Genomic DNA, 22188 nt, shown 5'->3' on the forward strand with positions numbered 1-22188 from the left:
GGGTAGGAATCCACCTATCTCGCCAGATCTCCACTATTTTTCCATTACCAATACACCACCTTGAGCCCATTTCCACCATCTTCCTTGCTGCCATAATGCTTCGCCATACGTAGGAAGGCTTTTTCCCCACTTGGGCTTCCATAAACAAGCAGCCTACAAGGTACTTTTCCTTAAACACCCTGTGGGTAAGGGAAGAAGGGTTTTGACTCAGCCGCCACCCTTGCTTTGCTAGGAGGGCCAAGTTGAACGCTCTTAAATCTTTAAATCCCATTCCCCCCTCCGCTTTGGGTTTACACAGATTGTCCCACGAAGTCCATGCCATCTTTCACTCTTTCTCTTTCTGCCCCCACCAAAATTGGCTTACCATTGAATTAAGGTCCTGGCAAAGGGAATCTGGGAGCTTGAAACAACTCATAGTATAGGTTGTGGTCGCTTGTGCCACTGCTTTAATCAGAATTTCTCGACCTGCATTCGATAAATAGCTTACTTTTCCAACCAGCCACTTTCCTCCCCACCTGGTCTTTAATGTGACTAAAAGCCTTTATTTTCCCTTTCCCCACCAGGGTGGGCAACCCCAAATACCTCTCATGTTTGTGGATAATCTAAGCCCCAAAGATTTCTTTGATTTCCTCTTGTATCTCCCTACTAGTATTTCCACTGAAAAAGAGAGATGTCTTTTCCTTATTCAATTTTTGATCTGATTTCCTTTCATAGTCAGCCAGCACCTTTAGCACTCTATTGCCCTCGTTGACACACGCCCAAAAATGATGCAGTCATCGGCAAACAAAAGATGAGAGATTTGTGGCGCCCCCCGGCAGACCAAAACTCCACTGATCAGCCCCTCACCCTCCTCCTTTCTAAGCATGGCTGTCAACCCTCCGCACATAACAGAAAAAGGTAAGGCGATATAGGAGTGCCTTGGCGAAGCCCCCTCATTGGTGTAATATTTCCCTTAGGCTTCCCATTTATCAGTACCGAATAGGATACCATCTTCACACACATCAACATCAGCCTAATCCATCTCTCCTCAAAGCCCAATTTCCTCATCATCACCTCCAGGAAAGCCCATTCTACTCTATCGTATGCTTTATTCATATCAAGTTTTATTGCCATCAAACCTTTCTTTTCCTTCCTCCTTTGGTCTGTGCAATGCATTGTCTCGAATGCCACTAGGACATTATCAGTAATTTGCCTCCCGGGGACAAAAGCACTCTGGGACTCACTGATCACTTCAGGCAGAATTTTCTTCAACTTATTTGCTAGTACTTTTGATACTAGTTTGTATACTACGTTACATAGACTAATTGGGCGAAACTCCGTAATCTTCTGAGGGCAATTCACCTTAGGGATAAGGCAAATGAAAGTTTCATTCAAGCCATTAGGCATCTCCCCAGTTCTAAGAATTTGGAGCACACTATTCACTACACTCGTGCCAACCACGTCCCAATATTTTTGGAAGAAGATAAGAAACATACCATCCGGGCCAGGGGCCTTGGTTGGGTGCCGGACTTCCTCCGCTCTGAATTCACACTACAATGCTTCATTCATCTCAGGGATCACCCTTTGTCATACTGCCCTTAAGCTTGCTTCAAAGGAAATTGGATGGTTTGAACTATAAATATTTTTGAAGTAATCCAGAATCGCCCTTTCAATGTCCTCCTGGCTGTCCACCCACATGCCCTCATCCTCAAGGCCCTCAATTTTGTTCGTTCTTCGTCTCTGAGAGGCTGTCGCATGAAAAAAATTTGTATTTCTATCTCCACACTTGAGCCAAAGTGCCCTTGATCTTTGCTTCCACATTACCTCTTCTCTAGTCAACATCTCATTAATTTCCTTTCTTACTTCCTTAATTTCCAAAGCTGTCTCATGTAGCTTATTCTGAGCTTCAAGCAAGTGGAGCCGCTCCTTCAAGGATTTCAGTCTTCTACGTACATTCCCAAACACCCCACGGTTCCAATCTTGAAGAAGATCTTGACAACCTCGGATTCTTTCTACAATGCCTAAATCACATCTAGTCCGAATGGGGTCCCATGACCTTTCAATCACTTCCCTACAACCGTCATCTCTAGCCCACATTGCCTTAAAAACAAATCTCCTCTTCAGTGGCTTTGAGCGCTTCATTCTTGTCAAGAACAGAGCTAGCATGCAATGATCATATGCTGACATAGAGATATGGTAAACCCAAGCTTCCGGAAATTGCTCCACCCACTTCTCAATCGCCACCATTCTATCTAATCTAATGCGTGTCCTCTACTCCCCAAATCTCCCATTGCACCAAGTAAATCTCTACCCCATAAACCCCAAATCAATTAGCTCACAAGCACTCAAACACTCCCTACACCTCATCTGATTTGCATCACACTCCAACCCGCCCAATTTCTCATCTCGATGGGTGATTTCGTTGAAATCCCCAAAAACTATCCAAGGCATATCACACTAATTTTTTAAGGATTTCAACAACTCCCAAGAAACATACCTTTTACTAGCATCCGGATGCCTATAAAACCCTGTTGCCCTCCATGGTTTTGCTCTGCCGTCCCCATGGACCACTACATCGATGTGGGAGTGAAAGCAGCTTTTGAACCTCACCTCCACCCCTTTGCGCCACAGCATCGCCAAACCTCCGCTCTGGCCATCACACTGCACCGTAATCCCTTGAGTGTACTCCATTTTTCTCTGTAAGCCTTTGATTCTACTCGGACTTGCTTTGGTCTCTACAAGGAAGACCAACACTGGGTTTTTGGATTTCACCTCATCGGTGAGATTCCGGACCGACGAGGGTAACCCTAAACCCCGACAGTTCCACGCGAGCACACTCATGAGGCTTGGCAATGTTGCACTGCAGCCACCACCTCTCCACCATTCCTCACTTCATTGTACTTGATTGCCTTACTCTCCTCCTGGTGTTTCCTTCGTTTTTGAGATGTACAATTAGGATCTAACTCTTGTAATGGGCTCGGGCCGTGTCTTTTGCCTAACATTATCTCTTCCTTAGTTTCTTTAGTTTTATTTACTCTGTGGGCCTCTCTGGCCATACGTTTCCAATGGCCACTCTTTGGCTCAAGTGTCTCCGCAACCCAGCCCAAATTCTCATCGAAACACATCGCCATTAGGCCTAATTCCTTTTCCACACTCCCTGGGCCCGCGACAACACTATTCCTTTCTGTTTTTGGCGCCATACGAAACTTAAAAGGTTTCTCTGCCCCAGGTTCGGTCCCTTTCTCCCACTACATCACTTCCTCCTTCTGCATTTAAGCCCCGAGCCTCTCCCTATTTTCTTCTTCCAAATTGGCAATAAGTCCATCAGGGTGCTCACCTAGGCTGGTCTCCTTTCCCTTTTCATGATCCTCCCTCTGATTTCTGCTTTCCTGACCCCCTCTCGGTATGCTCTTCCCTTCTGTCACTAGGTCCCAAGAAAGGCAGCGGAGATTCCGCGCCTTTTTGATGCTCTAGACTCATTCTTGACGCATGTATAGACTTTCTTGGACCCCCCACCGCGTCCCTCATTAGACCTCCCTTCCCATACCACCCATCCTCTGTTCCAAGCTTTACCACATCGCCACCACCTCTCCTCGACACCTCACCTCTCAGCCACGCCCCATACTGTAGTATCGGTTGCTCCGACGAAACTTCCACCCTCCCCTCTAGGCAATCCCTCATCCCATGGCTGAGCAGACCGCATCTATAACAAAAGTTTGGAAGACATTCATATTTGAACGCTATCCATCTTTCTTCCCCACCCTCAATTGCTATTTTTCTCCCGTATCAGCTTCTTCGAAACATTAAGCTACACCCTTACTCTGAGACACTTTCCCCAATGGACACCCGATTCCGCGACATCCACGTCCACAACCTCTCCCAACTTTGACCCGATTGCCCACCCTGTCTCTCTAGTCCTACTCTTTAAAGGTAGATTGTGTATTTGCACCCAAAAGGGTGATTGCCACATCTTAATGTCTTTTGGTACTTGTTCACCCTCAAACTCCTTCAAAAGAATCAGTTGCATATCATAAGTCCACGAACTCATATCCATAATCCTCTTCTTGTCTCTTCCATCACCAAACTCCACCAAGAACACCTCATCCCCAATCTCATTCATCTGCACCCCTTTATTCAGTTTCCAAAGCATTCTCATGTGTTTTCAAAGGGCCTCAATGTTCATACATCTATGTGACAGAACCTTCATTACAATACAGTTTTTTCTAACCAACTTCGCCGCCTCCGTGGCATTGCTTCCTAATGATATGCTTTCATCTTCTTCCTTTGCAAAAGAAAGCTTCTTCCACAGCTCCTCTAGTTCGCCCTCCATCCCACCCCCCTCTCTATTGGTCTTATAGTACGAAGACCACTCCACTCCTGCAAGGACACAACCTACAGGACTCTAACTGGTTCCACACCCTGCACATGGCACTCAAGACCACCTTAGGCTACGCGAGAGCACGCTCTACCCGTTGATATCAATATAAAGCTACTCATCATCACATAGTTAGGGGTAGATGGTTTGGGGTTTCTCGTGAGTTGGGATTTTAGAGTAAAATTCTAAACCCTAATAGATGATTAGGGTTTTTTTTTTTTTTTTTGAATCATACTGAGGTTAATTTCATCTTATTATAATATTATTTTCACATGTCCTAATAGTTATATGCCATATGTCCATAAGTTTTAAAATAAAATATTTTGATACAAGTCAAATACCACATCAACATTTTGTTAGGCCACCCACTAACATACATTTAAAATAGACACCCACTAAATTTGCCCAAAAGTCATTTTAGTCCTTTAAATTTGAAGTTGGTCATTTTATTCCCTCTAAATCCCTTTAGTTTGAATTGATCATTCAAACTTAAAAGGCACTAAAATGATATTTGGGCAAAGTTATCGAACTAAAATATCTAACTTCACACTTACATGATTAAGATGATTTTTGGGTAAAGTTACATTGCATTTTTGCCAAAAATAAACTTGTTCATTAAGTAGAAATCCATTAAGCAAGATTTAACTCTTCCTTCTATTTAACATGTACGACAGAACTTCGGGTATGTAATCATATTAACCACCAAAAGGAACTGTTAAGTGATTAAAAGATGCCATCATTTAAATATCTGTTATGAAGGCATATCACAATAAAACCAAATGCGCCATTTACACCAAGAGGTAGTCTGAGTTCGAGGATTCCATTCTAATGAAAATACATAGAAGTTACACTACATTTCATACTGTCCTTCCCAAATAGAATATTAGAGGATTAGGCCTAAAACAAAGTTGGGAGAGGCTAGGGTGGAAATTATATATCCTTGAAATTATGCTAGATTGGCAATGCTTCCATTTTATAATTTGAAAACATGAGTTTGATTTTGCTCAGTAAAGTAAATGCAATTTGCTTCATGACATGGCTGCCTGTGCCAAACAGTAAGAACAAGGCATTCCAAATAAGCAAACACACGGAAGCTACAGCCACATGCTAAAATAATTCAATGGATAATCAGTACAAGCTTCATGTTATCCTAAAGAGGGATGCAATAAACAATATGGGACATCAATCTACAAGCATGCCAATTATACTGTGCAAGAATTAAAAGAGCTTTTAATTCTTGCACAGTTTCTGTTATAAATATCAGAAGATAAAAGACCTTTTCTAGCCATGGAGGAATTTGTTATAAATATCAGTAGAGGAATTAGGGTGTTTTGAAACTTAGAGGAGTAAAATAAAAGAATGCAAACTTAAAGGATTGAAACAAAAAGTAGCGAAACTTAGATATAGGAGATACTGTCTCATGGAGGTTAGTTTGACTTCAGCTAAGCGCGCGGCGGGGGGAGTACTAACTACTTAATTGTCTGACCAGCACAATTGAGTAAAAACTTTAAAAGAGATTTGAGTAAAATACTACCTAGTCTCTTTCCCTCCTCAAATTACTCGGTCTCTGAACCATTCATAGGCAAAGAATATAAAGTTGACAATAACAGTCCCTACATACACACAGGGAACAACTTGGAACTACTAATAGATACAAGCCAAAATACTAACAGCACCATAATTTGATCCTAAAAGATTAATGGTTTAAACCAACAAGAACAATGACGCATAACAACAAAGGAGATAATACATTGATAGTCACAAGATAACTATGTACCCAAGTAGAACAAGCGAGAGTCCAGGGTGGATTGCTGTCCTTCAAATATCTAAATTGGCAATGCTGTCATCCTATAACTTGAAAACACGAGCTCGAGTATTGTGAGTGAAGTAAATGCAATTCCCCTCGTATCCGAAAAACTCTCCAGCCGAAACAGAAAGCCAAAAACCACGACCTAAAATAAAAGCTCGATCACCCAAGCTTTTCATTAAATCCCATACAAAACTCCCATCTGACTTTTTATTCAGCTTATAAACTTTGAAACGAACTCTCCCTATGTCGTACTTATCAACAACATAGAGAGCTCCACCCGACTCCACCAAATACTTCATTGTACCCAACTCACCATCAGCTATCCGAGGATATAACTGTTGCAACTCCAACGACGAAACATTGATCCTATAAACTATTCCAGATCGATCGACCACGTAGAATCGGCCCTCATACACAATAACATGATCATTAAATTCGTTTCACTTACCTACATAGGTCCAACTCGAGTCCCCACATTTTGCGTGAGCTAATTCTCCTTTATCGTAGGGGACGTAGATGACAAAAACGTGAGAGTCGTTTAAATCGATAGAAGGCGAATTGGGGTACATCACAACTTTGTAAACAAAGCCATATTCATCGAGGTCTGGATTTACTTCAAGCGAATAGGCTCTAGTTAATTCGAGGTGCTGCAAGTCCAATAAATTGAAGTTGTTGGGGAGCTCATACCTTTTTCGATGTGTGGAGAGTGCATTGAAAAGACACAGTTTGCGGCCTTCACCCTTGATCAACCAGGCCTTATCAGAAGGTGAAGGATGTAGCCTTTGTAGACGATAGAGAATGCTTTGGCGGAGTTTGAATTTTTTTTTCGAAGAGAGTGAGCCAGTCTTTGTAGTCAGCATCCGCGGAATTTATTGGCTCAGGGAAAGGGAAAGGGAAAACGTTAGGGAGATAGAGAGGGAATCGACGAGGGAGGGGTAGAGGAGCGCCATGATGTACAGACGCGGAGTCGAAGATTGTCGATGCGGGTATCGAGGTAATCGTCGATCAGTGGTAACGGTGACTCGGGAAGTTCCCACCCCGACACTCTCTCACTCATGTTTCGTTAGTTGGTCACTTGCTGTGCTGATGATGACTTGCACAAACTGGGGTAGATGATTTGGGTTTCTAGTGAGTAGGGATTTTAGAGTAAAATTCTAAGCCCTAATGGCCTGTTTGGATGTTTAAAAAAGGAGGGAGAGTAGAGTAGAGGGAGGGAGAGTAATTTAAATCCCTTGTTTGGAAGTTTTTTAAGGGAGGAGGGGGAGGGATTTGGAGGAGTTTGGGGGGGTTTCAACTACCTCTAACCCTTCATTTTCAATTCCCCCAAATTGGAGAGATTTGGAGGGAGAATAGAGTAGATAAATTATTGATCTAATGAATTCTCCAATTTACCCTTTTTAAATTAACAAAATTACAAACCAATTAATCATAGACCAATATTGCAATTTATTTTCAAATATGGGTAAATTTGTCTATTTAATCATTTCCTCTCCTCTCCATCTCAATTTTAAAAACATCCAAACAAGGGGAAGGGCTAATTACTCCCTTCCCCCTTACTAATTTTAAAAACATCCAAACAAGGTGGAGGGTAATTATTTCACTCTACTCTCCTCCCCACTACTCTCCTCTCCTCTACTCTCCTCCCTCTCTAAACTTCCAAACAGGCCATAACAGATGATTGGGGATTTTGTTTTGTATCATACTAAGGTTAATTTCATCTTATTATAATATTATTTTCATATGTCCCAATAGTTATATGCCATGTGTCCATAATTTTTAAAATAAAATATTTTGGTCCAAGTCAAATACCACATCAACATTTTGTTAGGCCACCTAAGATACACACATATACGTAAAGTTGGCACACACTAAATTTGCCCAAAAGTCATTTTAGTCCTTTAAATTTGAAGTTGGTCATTTTATTCACTCTAAATCCTTTTTAGTTTGAATTAATAATTCAAACTTAAAGGCACTAAAATGATTTTTTTGGCAAATCTATCAAACTAAAATATCTAACTTCACACTTATATGATTAAAATGATTTTTGGGTAAAGTTACATTACATTTCTGCCAAAAATAAACTTGTTCATTAAGTAGAAATCCATTAAGCAAGATTTGACTCTTCCTTCTATTTAACATGTACGACAGAACTTGGGGTATGTAATCATATTAACCACCAAGAGGAACTGTCAAGTGATTAAAAGATGCCATCATTAAAATATATGTTATGAAAGCATATCACAATAAAACCAAACGCACCATTTACTCCAAGTAGGGCTGTTCAGCGGGCCAAGTGACCCGACCAAACCGACCAGACCCACCCAACCTGAGACCTAGTAGGCGGGCCCAAATAGTAGGTGGGTCGGATTTGGGTCCTAATCTTTTAAAACCCGAAATTTTGAGTCGGGTTGTAGGTTAATGAGTTTAAAAATCATATAAATCGACCCGACCCGCTCTTAAATTTAAAGCAAACATTTTAGATCTTTCTACCGTTCCCTATCATTCACACTATGCCTCTCTGTTTTCACGCTCACGCCTCACACTCTCTCTCTCAAATCCCTAGCTCCTGCCTTTGTCTTCTTGCTGCCGTAGACTTGCTTCTCTCAAATCACTGGCCCTAGACCTGCTTCCTTGTAAACCCGCCTCTAATTTGCTTTGATCTTGTGCAATTTAATGGTGGATGTACTAATATTATGATGCATGTAGTGATGATGGGAACTGTAAGGAATGTTTCCGAAGGAGGAGTGGGGGTGAAGCTAAATGGAGATAATTTCAAATTTGGGTCTGCCGTTTGGTGATGATTTCTTTTCTTTCTCTCTTTCTTTCAATCTCAGATCTGGGTCTCATCTTTCTCTCTTTTTCATCTTAAATCTGAGTCTCATCTTTCTCTCTTTCTTTTGGTCTTAGATTTAGGTTTCTGGTGTTTTTGATGCTATTTGGTTTCAATCTCAGATTTGGGTTTGTGGTATTTTTGGTGTTATTTGATTTCATTAGTTTTGGATTGTGGTTGTGACTTGTGAACCGTGTTCTTTAGGTTTGGGTTTTACTTCTACTGTGTTGTTCTTCAAACCCGAAGTCACCCGATGAATCCGACCCACTCAACCGACGACCTGAGCCACCGGGTCCAGCCTGAATTTCAGTCAGTCTTGGGTCCATTTTTTGATCACCCGATCCAGTCGGGTCGAGTGCGGATCAACCCAAAACCCAATCCGACTCGACCCATGGACAACCCTAACGCCAAGAGGTAGTCTGAGTTCCAGGATTCCATTCTAATGAAAATACATAGAAGTTACACAACATTTCATACTGTCCTTCCCAGGTAGAACTGTTGTGAAAATTGGGTGAAATAATGTGACTTTAACACAAGGTTTAAATAAGAGAGAAGAAAATGACACAAAGAATTTACGTGGTTCGGTAATATGCCTACGTCCACGGGAGGCGACAAAATAAATTTCACTATAACTGTGGAGATTACAATAACAGCTTAAAGACACTTTCTTACAACCCAAACCCCAAATACACCATTGGTTCTCTCACAAATAAATAGAGAACACCCTATTGTATTTAGACAAATTACAAGACACTAACACTTCCTATGCTATCTCTCTATTTCACGCTTGAAGTATCTCTTGCTCACACCACACTAATGTTTTCATTTGCTCCACCTCAATTTATAGCCAACCTTCCGCCGAAATACAAATAGTTTCAACACATGAGAGTCTTCTATTGCGGAAGCAAGTCAACAATAGTGGCCAAGCAATCCTACATCATTTAATGCATGAGTGTAGTAATTCTTTACGCAAGCTTAAATGGTGAATTGCACATCTTTGACTTTGTTGATCAAGTCAAACTTTCTAACATAGGCATGCATTCATTAATTGCCTATAGAGTCAAACAATTCGGCTATGCATAAATACACAAAGAGTTGGTGTTGTTCCTTGTCATTTTCTTTGACAATTCATACAAGATAACATTTAATGCTTACTTGTAATGTTAATCCACCGAAGTTAAATTCAAGCCATTTCAACAAGAACATTAGAGGATTAAGCCTAAAACAAAGTTGGGAGAGGCTAGGATGGAAACTATATATCCTTGAAATTAGATTGGCGATGCTTCCATTTTATAATTTGAAAACATAAGTTTGATTTTGCTCAGTAAAGTAAATGCAATTTGCTTCATGACATGGCTGCCTGTGACAAACAGTAAGAACAAGGCATTCCAAATAAGCAAACACACGGAGGCTACGGCCACATGCTAAAATAATTCAATGGATAATCAGTACAGGCTTCATGTTATCCTAAAGAGGGATGCAATAAACAATATGGGACATCAATCTACAAGCATGCCAATTATACTGTGCAAGAATTAAAAGAGCTTTTAATTCTTGCACAGTTTCTGTTATAATTATCAGAAGATAAAGACCTTTTCTAGCCATGAAGGAATTTGTTATAAATATCAGCTTTTAATTCTTGCACAGTTTCTGTTATAATTATCAGAAGATAAAGACCTTTTCTAGCCATGAAGGAATTTGTTATAAATATCAGAAGAGCTTTTAATTCTTGCACAGTTTCTGTTATAAATATTAGAAAATAAAGATCTTTCCTAGCCATGAAGGAATTTGTTTCTGACAAACATTTTGAACTAGCAGAAGCCGAAAATATATAGACGGTGGAGCACCTTTGAAACATTTCATTATCTATAATAATAAAAAACAATCCTTCAAAGATACCTGAAACTGTTAAAAATTTCAATTAAATAAAAACACTAATGTCTTCAGTGTTCAGATTTGTACCCATGACCCACCTTTTCACTTTACCGCCTAAACCAAGGCATAAATATCACTAACCTAGGTTTTTAGAAGGGATTTAACATTGACTCAACTAAAGAAAGGTATGAGACACAATGGAAGATGAAGTTTATTTAGGCTGCCAATGAGCTCTAGCTCGAATGATACCTCTTGTTCTTGTATGAGGAAGGTTGAAGATGAAGTCGTTGGTTCAATATCCACTAGGTGGGTGTTTCCTTAAAAAAAAAAAAAAAAAATCAAGGGCTCAAATGTTTGTAGTAAAGTCAGAAACAGCAAACGCATGTTATTAAAGACTACATTCACATGGAAACAGCTGAAAGAAACCCCCCACCCACCCACCCACCCACCCACTCACACACAAAAGAAGACCCTTGTCAATTAGTCCCTTGAGTAAGCCAATGCAAAAAATATTTTAAAAAAATTGCAAATCCATTTTCACGCAATTTATAATTAGCATGAGGAGATATAATTGGCTAACCATGTCAAGAAGGTCTTACTTGCCAAACAACATGGTAGAACTCAACCACAATTGGCATATACTTGATAATGTAAGTTAGACACTTAATTAGAACTACAAAAAAATGTGATGTAATTAATAAAAGAATCAGCTAATAAGGATATCCAAGGAAATGATTTTAAAACACATGTTTAGGTTATCAAGAGCTTTCTAGTTTACTGGCATTGTCTGATTCTCCCTATCAGGAGAATATGGATTTTTACCCCCTTCCTCACTTGTCGGATGCAATAAAAAAATGTGCATTTAATTATATTAACCTTAAAGCTATCTATAACAGAATTAAAATAAAGGGAAAAATAAATGTATATAGTGAACAAAGCTTCCATTATTTCAGGGTCTGTGAGAGGTTATTAATAGGCCGTCTTATCTCCAAAACGGGGAAGATGATACTCCAACTTTGACCCATGGCTACCTTTTGGTAGACGGTACTTGACATCACACCACCGCCCAAAGAAAAAGTATTATTCTTGAGCAAGTTAAGGGTGGTCAGAAAATCTTAGAATATCAAGGAAAGCTGACAATGGAGAAGCAGTACCATCCTCCAAGTCAAACAACCCCGTGTCATAACCAGAAATCATCCTTACCACCTTTGCTGAACAAATCTTCAATGACATAACAAGCACTAGGCTTATGGAAAATAGTTTGAACAGAGTGACCAAAAATATTTGAGGGGGTAGTTTTTCTGCTTGTCTAGAACTGAAACATGTGGGATGTTCAAGTATTAGGCAATGGCTACTAGCAATACATACACCCAATTCAGTAAAAAATTATGACTTTCTACCAAATAATAGTTCATAATCATGCTTTAATCTTCCTTTTATTCAACATGGTGATAGAACTGAGTATGTAATCATACGTACTAAACCACCAATAACTACTACAGGAAACATATGAGGAAGGAATTTTACAATAAAACCAAACACACCACAAGATAATTCATAGGGTTCCAATCTAGTGAAAATACAAGTGAAGAAAAACGCTTCAACAGTAAGATTCATTAAAACTTATTCAACATGAATGGCGCCAAATAAGGGGTTGGAGGAATTTCCTTACAAACCGGTTTGCTTGTAAACTTTGTCCTCTTTCAAATCTGCATTGGTGATGCTGTTATTCTCTAATTTGAAAACATGAATTCGATTTTGCTGAGTGAAGTAAATGCAATTCGCCTCGTATCCGAAAAATTCTCTAGTCGAAACAGAAAGCGAACAATCACTACGTAGAATAAAAGCTCGATCACCCAAGCTTTCCTCCAAAACCCATTCACCCCATTCATTCTTCTTATACACTTTGAAACCAACCACACAGAAATAAGGACGGCCTCTCCATTCCCTATCAAGGTATCTTTCAACAATATAGATTGTTCCGTCCGACTCCACCAAATGTTTCTGTGTCTTCAGAGAATCTGACCCACAAGGATTCCAGAATTTAACCAAATCCAATGTCGAATCATTGATTTTGATCCACCAACCTATTCCGAATCGATCAACCACATAGACTTGGCCCTCATACACGATAACATCATCGAATTCCATACCCTTTTCACCTAAACAGGTCAAACTCTCATCCCCACATTTTGCGTGGCCTAATTTACCGTCACCATAGACAACAACAACATGACAGTCGTTGAACATCACAACTTTATTAACACGCCCAGTTGGAATGAGGCTTTGAATTTTAAGGGTATGAGCTCTAGTTAATTCGACGGTATCATAGTCCAGTAAAACAAAGTTGTTGGGCAAAATATTGGGGGAATCGGATTCGGATTCGTACCTTTCTCGATGTGGGTCTAAAAGATGCATTTTGCAATCTTCAACCTTGATCAACCATCCCTTATCCGAAGAAGCTGAGATAGTTAGACGATAGAAAATGGTTTCGTGGAGAAGGCATATGGTTTGCTGGTGAAGATGGTCAGCTTCATCATGCGATATAGCTAGCCAGCCTAGCCTTCGCCTCCGCCGTGGCGGAGGGAAAGGGTTGGGAAAATTGAGAGGGAAGCGAGGGATGAGGTCGGAGGAAGAAATAGCCGAGCGCCATGATTTACAGACGCCGCGGAATCGGAGAATGTCGATGCGGGTGTCGAGGCCTTTGCCGATCGGTCGTAACAGTTCCTCAGGAAGTTCCGAGCATTCCACACTCTCGCTCATGTCTTGCGTTTCTTGGTTGACTTTCCTTATGAATTGGGGTTTGCTAAAGGGGTTTCCAATTAAAGAAAGTTAGTTTGTACTAACATACTCCGATAACGTTGCTCCCTCTCTCACATGATGGATTGGGTAAGGTGGAAAAAACTTTTCTTGCAAATATTGACTTAATGATTTTTTAAGCTGAGTTGAGTAATACCCCCATTAATAATACAAGCTTTTGCTTAAGAGACTCACGGTGGTTGGAAACATTTACATGTGGGGTGATAACTGATAAGCACAACCAGTTAAGATTAGTAGGAGGTTATGTTAGAGGGAAGTTTATGTTTTGGAGTGGGAGACTAATTAAACTGTTTGTGTAGTTGACTTCTCGATTACGTGTTTATTACGTGTTTATTGGAGAGAAGTCATGAGACAAAGGGGAAAACGTGGTTAGTAGGAAAAGGGGATCAGAAAGTGACAATATTTTATTTGTGTGTATTGGAAGTTCTAATATGTAGGAAAAGGGGATCTTTTTATTTTTATTTTTTTGGTAATTGAAAAAGGGGAAAACGTGGTTAGTAATTATTGTGATAATTAAATAAGTTTTCTGCTAATAAAAAAAATAGTTGTATAAGTTTAACTCTTAAAAAGTTTGAATTTAGTTTACAATTGGTTGAAAGAGGGAAGAAAAAATTGAATTTAGTAATTGGATAAGTGGAAAACGTGGTTGGCAAATTTAAATCATTTTTTTAGGAGTAAAACAATAAAACATGATAAATTTAATCGTCAGTAAAAAGGGGAAAAAATTTGGTTGGTAATTAAAAAGTGCAAAACGTTGTTGACACTAACATAATATAATTAGTTTTTAAGAGTAAAACATGAGTCCATTAGAGTAAAACATTTGATAATTCATATCCATTTTTCTATTTTAAAAATAAATAAATAAACGAATGTATAGTTGCTTTGAAAAAGTGAGATAGTGGAAGAATGTTCCTATTTTGTAGGTAATATTTTAGTACAAGTTAGACATGTATTTTTACCAAACTATCATTTAATTTTGTCTCTACTTAAACCTAGGAGGGTAGGGATATTTTGGAACAAAAAAAAAATCCAATCAAAACAGGGGAAGCCCCCTAAATAGTAGTATAGACTAACCTCTGAGCATGCGCGTGAACGCGTGCTCAGAGGATGTTCTATTTTTTTTATGAAAAAGTTAATAATTTGCATTCATTATAATTTGAAATTACTACATTTTTTAATCACAAAAAACCTAGGGGTGTGATGAGTATTATGCGTTTACAAGTAAAATAATTTTGCATCACACCACTAGGTTTTTTTGTGATTGAAAAATGTAGTAATTCCAAATTATAATGAATGCAAATTATTAACTTTTTTTCAAAAAAAAATAGAAGATCCTCTGAGGACGCGAGTGAGCGCGTTCTTAGAGGCTAGTTAAATTTAAATTGTAATCTTTTTTTTTTTTAGAATCAATTTAAATTGTAATCAAATCTGTATATATTTGTTTAGTTTTTTTTTGGGACAAACTTGAGGATGATTAAAAAATATATTTGATTTGAAGATAAACATGAGGATGATTTTTTTTTAAAGGAGAAAAAAACAACAACAAATGTATAGTTACTTTGAAGAAGTGGATTAGTGGGAGAGTGATCCTATTTTGTCGGAAATGTTTTAGGTGAGAGTTAGAGATATATTTTTACATTGTTATCCTCAACCTTTGCCCCTACTTAAACGTTGGCTTTAGGGGTATTTTGGAACAAAAAAAAAATCCAGCCCAAACAAAGAAAGCCCCTTAAATAGTAGTATAGATAATGATGGACTTTATCTTGCTTGTGTAAGTATTTTGTGTTAGAATCACATTCTCTCTTTAGTTTATGTTTATTTCTAAAAAAAGGGTTTGATATGAGATTTCTATAATTTCTATAATAAAAAAAAGATGATGAAAATGGTCCTCTCTTAAATTTTCTTAGCTTAAATGTACCATACTTATTGTTAGGGATGTTTGACGTAATTTTAATTTTGTCTCCTAAAATTTGAAAATATTGATCCTTTGTAACATTAGGTATTGTTTGGATTTGTTCCCTTATGTCAATACAACGTGCCTAACTGCCTATTAAATACCAAATTAGTCAAAACGACCTTAAACATAGAGGGTAAAAAATCAAAACAAATCCTACATATAGGGGGTGTCTTTCGGGTTCCAATATGACACTTAGTGGACAATTAGGTTTGGTGCATTGATGGAAGAGAGAAAATCTAAACCATATTTAACATTATGGAAGCAGTTCCAAATTTTGAAACTTCAAGGGGCAAAATCAAATTATCTCAAACTTTGACTGTGTAATTTACAATTTGGACTTACAATAATTTATTTAATAAATTATTGCAATTTACATAATTAAGTTTTCAGTCTAATATTGCAAGTCCAACTTTATCAAAATTAAGGCTCAAATACCAAACTAAATCAAACTAGAAAGTTTAGATTAAATCCCAAAATCCAAAATACATCAAACTAATAAATTTAAAATCCAATTAGTTACTTGTTCTAATTTGAATCCACAATTAACATCACATTTTTTACCCATAGGTAACAACTTGTCACCTTTATATATATATATATATATATATATATATATATATATATATATATATATATATATATATATATATATATATATATATATATATAATGTCATGTGATATTGGCTTAAAGTCCTTTGTTATTTGTTAATATTCTTTAGGTAAAAATTCAAAACTAGCCCTTTAACTTTCAACATTTGCCATTGCAGTCCTCTAACTTTAAGTTTTATCATTTCAATCCTCTAAGTTTCAATTGTTGTCAATTCAGTATATTGTTAGACATCAGTTAGTCATCTCCGTTAAGTGAGCCAAAAATACGTCGTTTTGGCTCCTTTTTTAAAATAAATTTTGTAATTAAAAAAATAATAAAAAATGTGTTATTAAAAAAGAAACGATTAGGGGAACGACGTCATTCCCCCTACTTGAAATCAAAATACATAAAATTGAAATACGATCAGTAGCCTTAAATTGAGAAATTTAGGGGAAGAAGGGAGAAGTTTGGTCAACAGCAGTGAGAAGTGAGACTGAGATTGAGAGAAGTGAGACCAAGATTGAGAGAGAGAAACTGAGATTGAGATCGAGATAGAGATATTTCATTTCCCAGTGGGCTAGGGTCCACTTCGGCAGGCTAGGGTGTACTCTGTCAACTCCAACTTCGGCCAAGAATAGTTTTGGGAAAGTGATGATATAACTCTTTTGAACTTTTGTGTTTTTTTGGGGTATAAGTAAGAGCAGAACAAAGAATAATGTGCTAGATTTTATTGTGTGTTATATAAAGCTGGTGACTTTTTCTGTTGAAGATTATTTTCGTTTAGTTTTGTTTGTTTATGTTGGACTTCGTTAACTGATAGGTGAGAAATGCTTTGGGATAATCTACTTTATATTTTTATTTTTCTTTATTTTTGTGTAGATAATATATTTTATTTGTGTCTAGTTTCATTCACAGGTGAAAATGTGTCTTAGATGTTTTTTTTTATTTTATAATTTGTCCTTAGTAATACTTTTTAAATAAGTTATGTGTGATTTAGAGAAGATGATATTGTTTCTTATATGGATGATATGTTTGTTAAATTTCAATTCTATATTCCTCTTCAATCTTTGTCATCATTTGTTGATAAATCAATAAATTGTTGATTTTTGTTATGCTTTGGAATCGTGATAGAATATTGGGAAGGATTAATTATTAATCTATGTAGAGTGAGAGTTGGTTAAGGGTTTGAGCAGATTATTCTACAGTAAGATCTCAGCTATTGCTTGCTTTGGTGTCTATTTGTTCTTGGGAAATTCACTTGGTCACTTTAGGACTAGGACAGTGAAGGTCCCTAGTCCTACCACTGGGTAATGTGACAAATTAAGTTTCATATATCTATGATTAGTGTAGGTAGATGAATTTAAATAGAGGATGTTTGAAGATGGTATTTGACCTTATTATAGGTTTTGTGGTCTCTTTGCATTTCAATTACATGTGATAAACAACCTGGATGGGTTGTCTGAACCTTATTGATTGCTAGTTTTTGTAAAATTTTCTATGCTGCTGGGCTTTTTGCTTACAAATTTAGGGTGAGTTTGGTTTAGCTTTTTGAAACTGGACTTTTTAAAAAGTGGAGTTTTCAAAAAGTGCGGTATGAAATTGGGCTTTTTGAAAAAGCTGAGCATTTGGTAAAAACTGTTAAAAAGTGTTTTTTGAAAAAACTGAGTGTTTGGCTAGCACTTATAAAAATAAAGGTTTGAGTTGTAAATTACCAAAAAGGACAAGATATATATATATATATATATATATATATATATATATATATATATATAGAGAATTCTTTGTTTTAATTATCTCTCTTAATGCAAGTTTTGGACACAATATTTTTACAAAAATTTCACAATAAAGTCTATATGACAAGTTTTTAATGGTAGATAAAAAAATAATAATCTTACTAATATGTCCAAATGAGAACCAATAACAGCTTACTATGTAAAATTTATTATGAGAAGTGTTATATTCACAACATTTTTGTAATATTTTCATAACAAAATTTATGTGGAAAGTTGTTACTAGTTCTAATTTGAACCCACCACTGAAATTATTGTTTTACTCACCAATATTAACTAATAACAATATGTTACTTAAAATTTATTGTGAAAATATTGTGGTATTTCACTTTCATCCAAACACTTCATTTCTTTTTCTTTTTTTCTTCTTATTTTTCTCCCCCACACACATGTCCAATATCTCTATCCCACCCCCCTCTTTTATTTTCCTTTTCTCCCTCATTCAAGAACCTTCTTGGGAGCTCTCGTCTTTTTCTTCTTTTTTTTCTCCAGCTCTCGTCTTCTTTTTCTTTTTCTTTTTTTTACTTGATTCCAGAACATTTACTAGCTCTCTCTACCATAAGAAAGTTTTCCTTTTCTCCTTCATTCAAAAACATTCCAAGGAGCTCTCATCTTTGTGCCGTCGCTCATCTTCGTCCCCAACGCAGTCCAGATGGGTCAGATGGCTTCTGTCTTCTGTCTTCTGTCTTTTTTATTTTATTTTTATTTTTTACTGTTATGATTTGATTAATTTTAAAATTGTGTTTTTGAGTTTGTATTCTGATAATCTGATTATATGCTTGAGTTTAGAGATGTTTGAGAGAGATTGTTGTGATTGTAGCCATTGAGCTTATAGCAGAGCAGCATGGAGAAGACCTTTGTAGCAGCACAGTGGGCAATTTGATAATTTAACACTGCCTCCAACGGTAATATTGATAAAACGCACATTAGCTTTATCAAAAAGCTCCGAAGAGCTGCTTTCTGCTAAAGTCCCCTTCCTTCACAATTTCAAAACGCAGCTTTTAACTAAGCTGCTTTTAATATCTAACCAAACGCTCCTATAATTTTTTGGATTTCAAAAAGCGCTTTTTGCCTTCTAAAAGTGCAAACAAACGGGCACTTAGAAGGATAGTTTTTCACGTTCTAGTATTCATCAGGACGTGCTTCTTCTAACCAAGCCACAGGTTTGTGTTCTGTTCCAACTTGCTGCTGTTTTATTACAGTTAAATAAATTAATGAGCAATAGTTGGAGATATTTGTATATAGGCAAGGGAATCACATGATGAATTGTGTGGTTAGTGCACTGTACCAATATCATTATACCATTTTCATGAAAAAAATTGTTTCTTCTGCTCAATCCCCTTAACATGAGAGGCATTGAAACATGATTACAGTATGATGTGTTACTGTCCAATATTTCATTTCTTTATTATCCTTGTCCATTGCACTCCCAAGAACAAGTATTATTCTTGAGCAAGTTGAGGGTGGCTAGAAAATCTTAGAATATCAAGGAAAGCTGACAATGGAGAAGCAGTACCATCCTCCAAGTCAAACAACCCCTTGTCATAACCAGGAAACATCCTTACCACCGTTGCTGAACAAATTTTCAATGACAAAACAAGCGCTAGGCTTATGGAAAATAGTTTAAACAGAGTGACCAAAAATATTTGAGAGGGGTAGTTTTTCTGCTTGTCTAGAACAGAAACATGTGGGATGTTCAAGTATTAGGTAATGGCTAATAGCAATAAATACACCCAATTCAGTAAAAGATTATGACTTTCTACAAAATAATAGTTCATAATCATGCTTTAGTCTTCCTTCTATTCAACATGGATGATAGAACTGAGTATGTAATCATACTAAACCACCAACAACTATAGAAAACCAATAACTACTATAGGAAACATATGAGGAAGGAATTTGACAATAAAACCAAACACACCACACCACACCACATAATAGTTCATAGGGTTCCAATCTAGTGAAAACACAAGTGAAGAAAAATGCTCCAACAGTAAGATTCATTAAAACTCATTCAACATGAATGGTTTCAACAATTGCCAAATAATGGGTTGGAGGAATTTCCTTACAAAGCGGTTTGGTTGTAAACTTTGTCCTCTTTCAAATCTGCATTGGTGATGCTGTTATTCTCTAATTTGAAAACATGAATTCGATTTTGCTGAGTGAAGTAAACGCAATTTGCCTCGTATCCGAAAAATTCTCTAGTCGAAACAGAAAGCGAACAATCACTACGTAGAATAAAAGCTCGATCACCCAAGCTTTCCTCCAAAACCCATTCACCCCATTCATTCTTCTTATACACTTTGAAACCAACCACACAGAAATAAGGACGGCCTCTCCATTCCCTATCAAGGTATCTTTCAACAATATAGATTGTTCCGTCCGACTCCACCAAATGTTTCTGTGTCTTCAGAGAATCTGACCCACAAGGATTCCAGAATTTAACCAAATCCAATGTCGAATCATTGATTTTGATCCACCAACCTATTCCGAATCGATCAACCACATAGACTTGGCCCTCATACACAATAAAATCATCGAATTCCATACCCTTTTCACCTAAACAGGTCAAACTCTCATCCCCACATTTTGCGTGGCCTAATTTACCGTCACTATAGACAACAAAAACATGACAGTCGTTGAACGTCACAACTTTATTAACACGCCCTATTGGAATGAGGCTTTGAATTTCAAGGGTATGAGCTCTAGTTAATTCGACGGTATTATAGTCCAGTAAAACAAAGTTGTTTGGCAAAATATTGGGGGAATCGGATTCGGATTCGTACCTTTCTCGATGTGGGTCTAAAAGATGCATTTTGCAATCTTCAACCTTGATCAACCATCCCTTATCCGAAGAAGCTGAGGGAGTAAGACGATAGAGAATGGTTTCGTGGAGAAGGCATACGGTTTGCTGGTGAAGATGGTCAGCTTCATCATGCGATATAGCTAGCCAGCCTAGCCTTCGCCTCCGCCGTGGCGGAGGCAAAGGGTTGGGAAAATTGAGAGGGAAGCGAGGGATGAAGTCGGAGGACGAAATAGCGGAGCGCCATGATGTACAGACGCCGCGGAATCGGAGAATGTCCATGCGGGTGTCGAGGCCTTTGCCGATCGGTCGTAACAGTTCCTCAGGAAGTTCCGAGCATTCCACACTCTCGCTCATGTCTTGCGTTTCTTGGTTGACTTTCCTTATGAATTGGGGTTTGCTAAAGGGGTTTCCAAATAAAGAAAGTTAGTTTGTACTAACATACTCCGATAGCGTTGCTCCCTCTCTCACATGATAGATTGGGTAAGGTGGAAAAAACTTTTCTTGCAAATATTGACTTAATGATTTTTTTAAGCTGAGTAATACCCCCATTAATAATACAAGCTTTTGCTTAAGAGACTCACGGTGGTTGGAAACATTTAGATGTGGGGTGATAACTGATAAGCACAACCAGTTAAGATTAGTAGGAGGTTATGTTAGAGGGAAGTTTATGTTTTGGAGTGGGAGACTAATTAAACTGTTTGTGTAGTTGACTTCTCAATTACGTGTTTATTACGTGTTTATTGGTGAGAAGTCATGAGACAAGTGGGGATCAGAAAGTGACAATATTTTATTTGTGTGTATTGGAAGTTCTAATATGTAGGAAAAGGGAATCTTTTTATTTTTATTTTTTTGGTAATTGAAAAAGGGGGAAACGTGGTTAGTAATTATTGTGATAATTAAATAAGTTTTCAGCTAATAAAAAAATAGTTGTATAAGTTTATCTCTTAAAAAGTTTGAATTTAGTTTACAATTTGTTGAAAGAGGGAAAAAAAATTGAATTTAGTAATTGGATAACTGAAAAACGTGGTTTGCAAATTAAAATCATTTTTTTAGGAGTAAAACAATAAAACATGATAAATTTAATCGGCAGTAAAAAGGGGAAAAAAATTTTGGTTGGTAATTAAAAAGTGCAAAACGTTGTTGACATTGACATAATATAATTAGTTTTTAAGAGTAAAACATGGGTCCATTAGAGTAAAACATTTGATAATTCATATCCATTTTTCTATTTTAAAAATAAATAAATAAACGAATGTATAGTTGCTTTGAAAAAGTAAGTTAGTGGAAGAATGTTCCCATTTTGTAGGTAATATTTTAGTACAAGTTAGACATGTATTTTTATCAAACTATCATTT

At 37.3% G+C, this 22188-nt stretch overlaps 2 protein-coding genes and 1 pseudogene across 3 annotated transcripts; all 3 read right to left on the bottom strand.

Annotated features, from left to right (window-relative positions):
• Nucleotides 1-5855: 5855 nt before the first annotated feature.
• Nucleotides 5856-7323, bottom strand: LOC142626440 (F-box protein At4g35733-like; annotated as a pseudogene).
• Nucleotides 7324-9067: 1744 nt separating this feature from the next.
• On the bottom strand, nucleotides 9068-21497 carry LOC142623660 (F-box protein At4g35733-like). Of its 2 annotated transcripts, XM_075797098.1 has the most exons (3): nucleotides 20097-21497; nucleotides 11119-11186; nucleotides 9068-9926 (listed from the first exon to the last, which is right to left on the bottom strand). In XM_075797098.1, exons 1-2 carry the CDS (start codon nucleotides 21185-21187, stop codon nucleotides 11162-11164), a joined length of 1116 nt encoding a protein of 371 aa, XP_075653213.1. In that variant the 5' UTR covers nucleotides 21188-21497; the 3' UTR covers nucleotides 9068-9926; nucleotides 11119-11161. The 2 variants fall into 2 exon arrangements, with proteins under 2 accessions (XP_075653213.1, XP_075653214.1); XM_075797099.1 differs by lacking the exons at nucleotides 9068-9926; nucleotides 11119-11186 and having other exon boundaries at nucleotides 19765-21497.
• LOC142623836 (F-box protein At4g35733-like) lies at nucleotides 12277-13832 on the bottom strand. Its single transcript, XM_075797308.1, has one exon. It carries the CDS (start codon nucleotides 13630-13632, stop codon nucleotides 12538-12540), a length of 1095 nt encoding a protein of 364 aa, XP_075653423.1. The 5' UTR covers nucleotides 13633-13832; the 3' UTR covers nucleotides 12277-12537.
• Nucleotides 21498-22188: the final 691 nt, after the last annotated feature.

This window comes from Castanea sativa, chromosome 2 (genome assembly GCF_040712315.1).
Source record: "Castanea sativa cultivar Marrone di Chiusa Pesio chromosome 2, ASM4071231v1".
In the NCBI taxonomy this organism is placed as follows: Eukaryota; Viridiplantae; Streptophyta; class Magnoliopsida; order Fagales; family Fagaceae; genus Castanea; species Castanea sativa.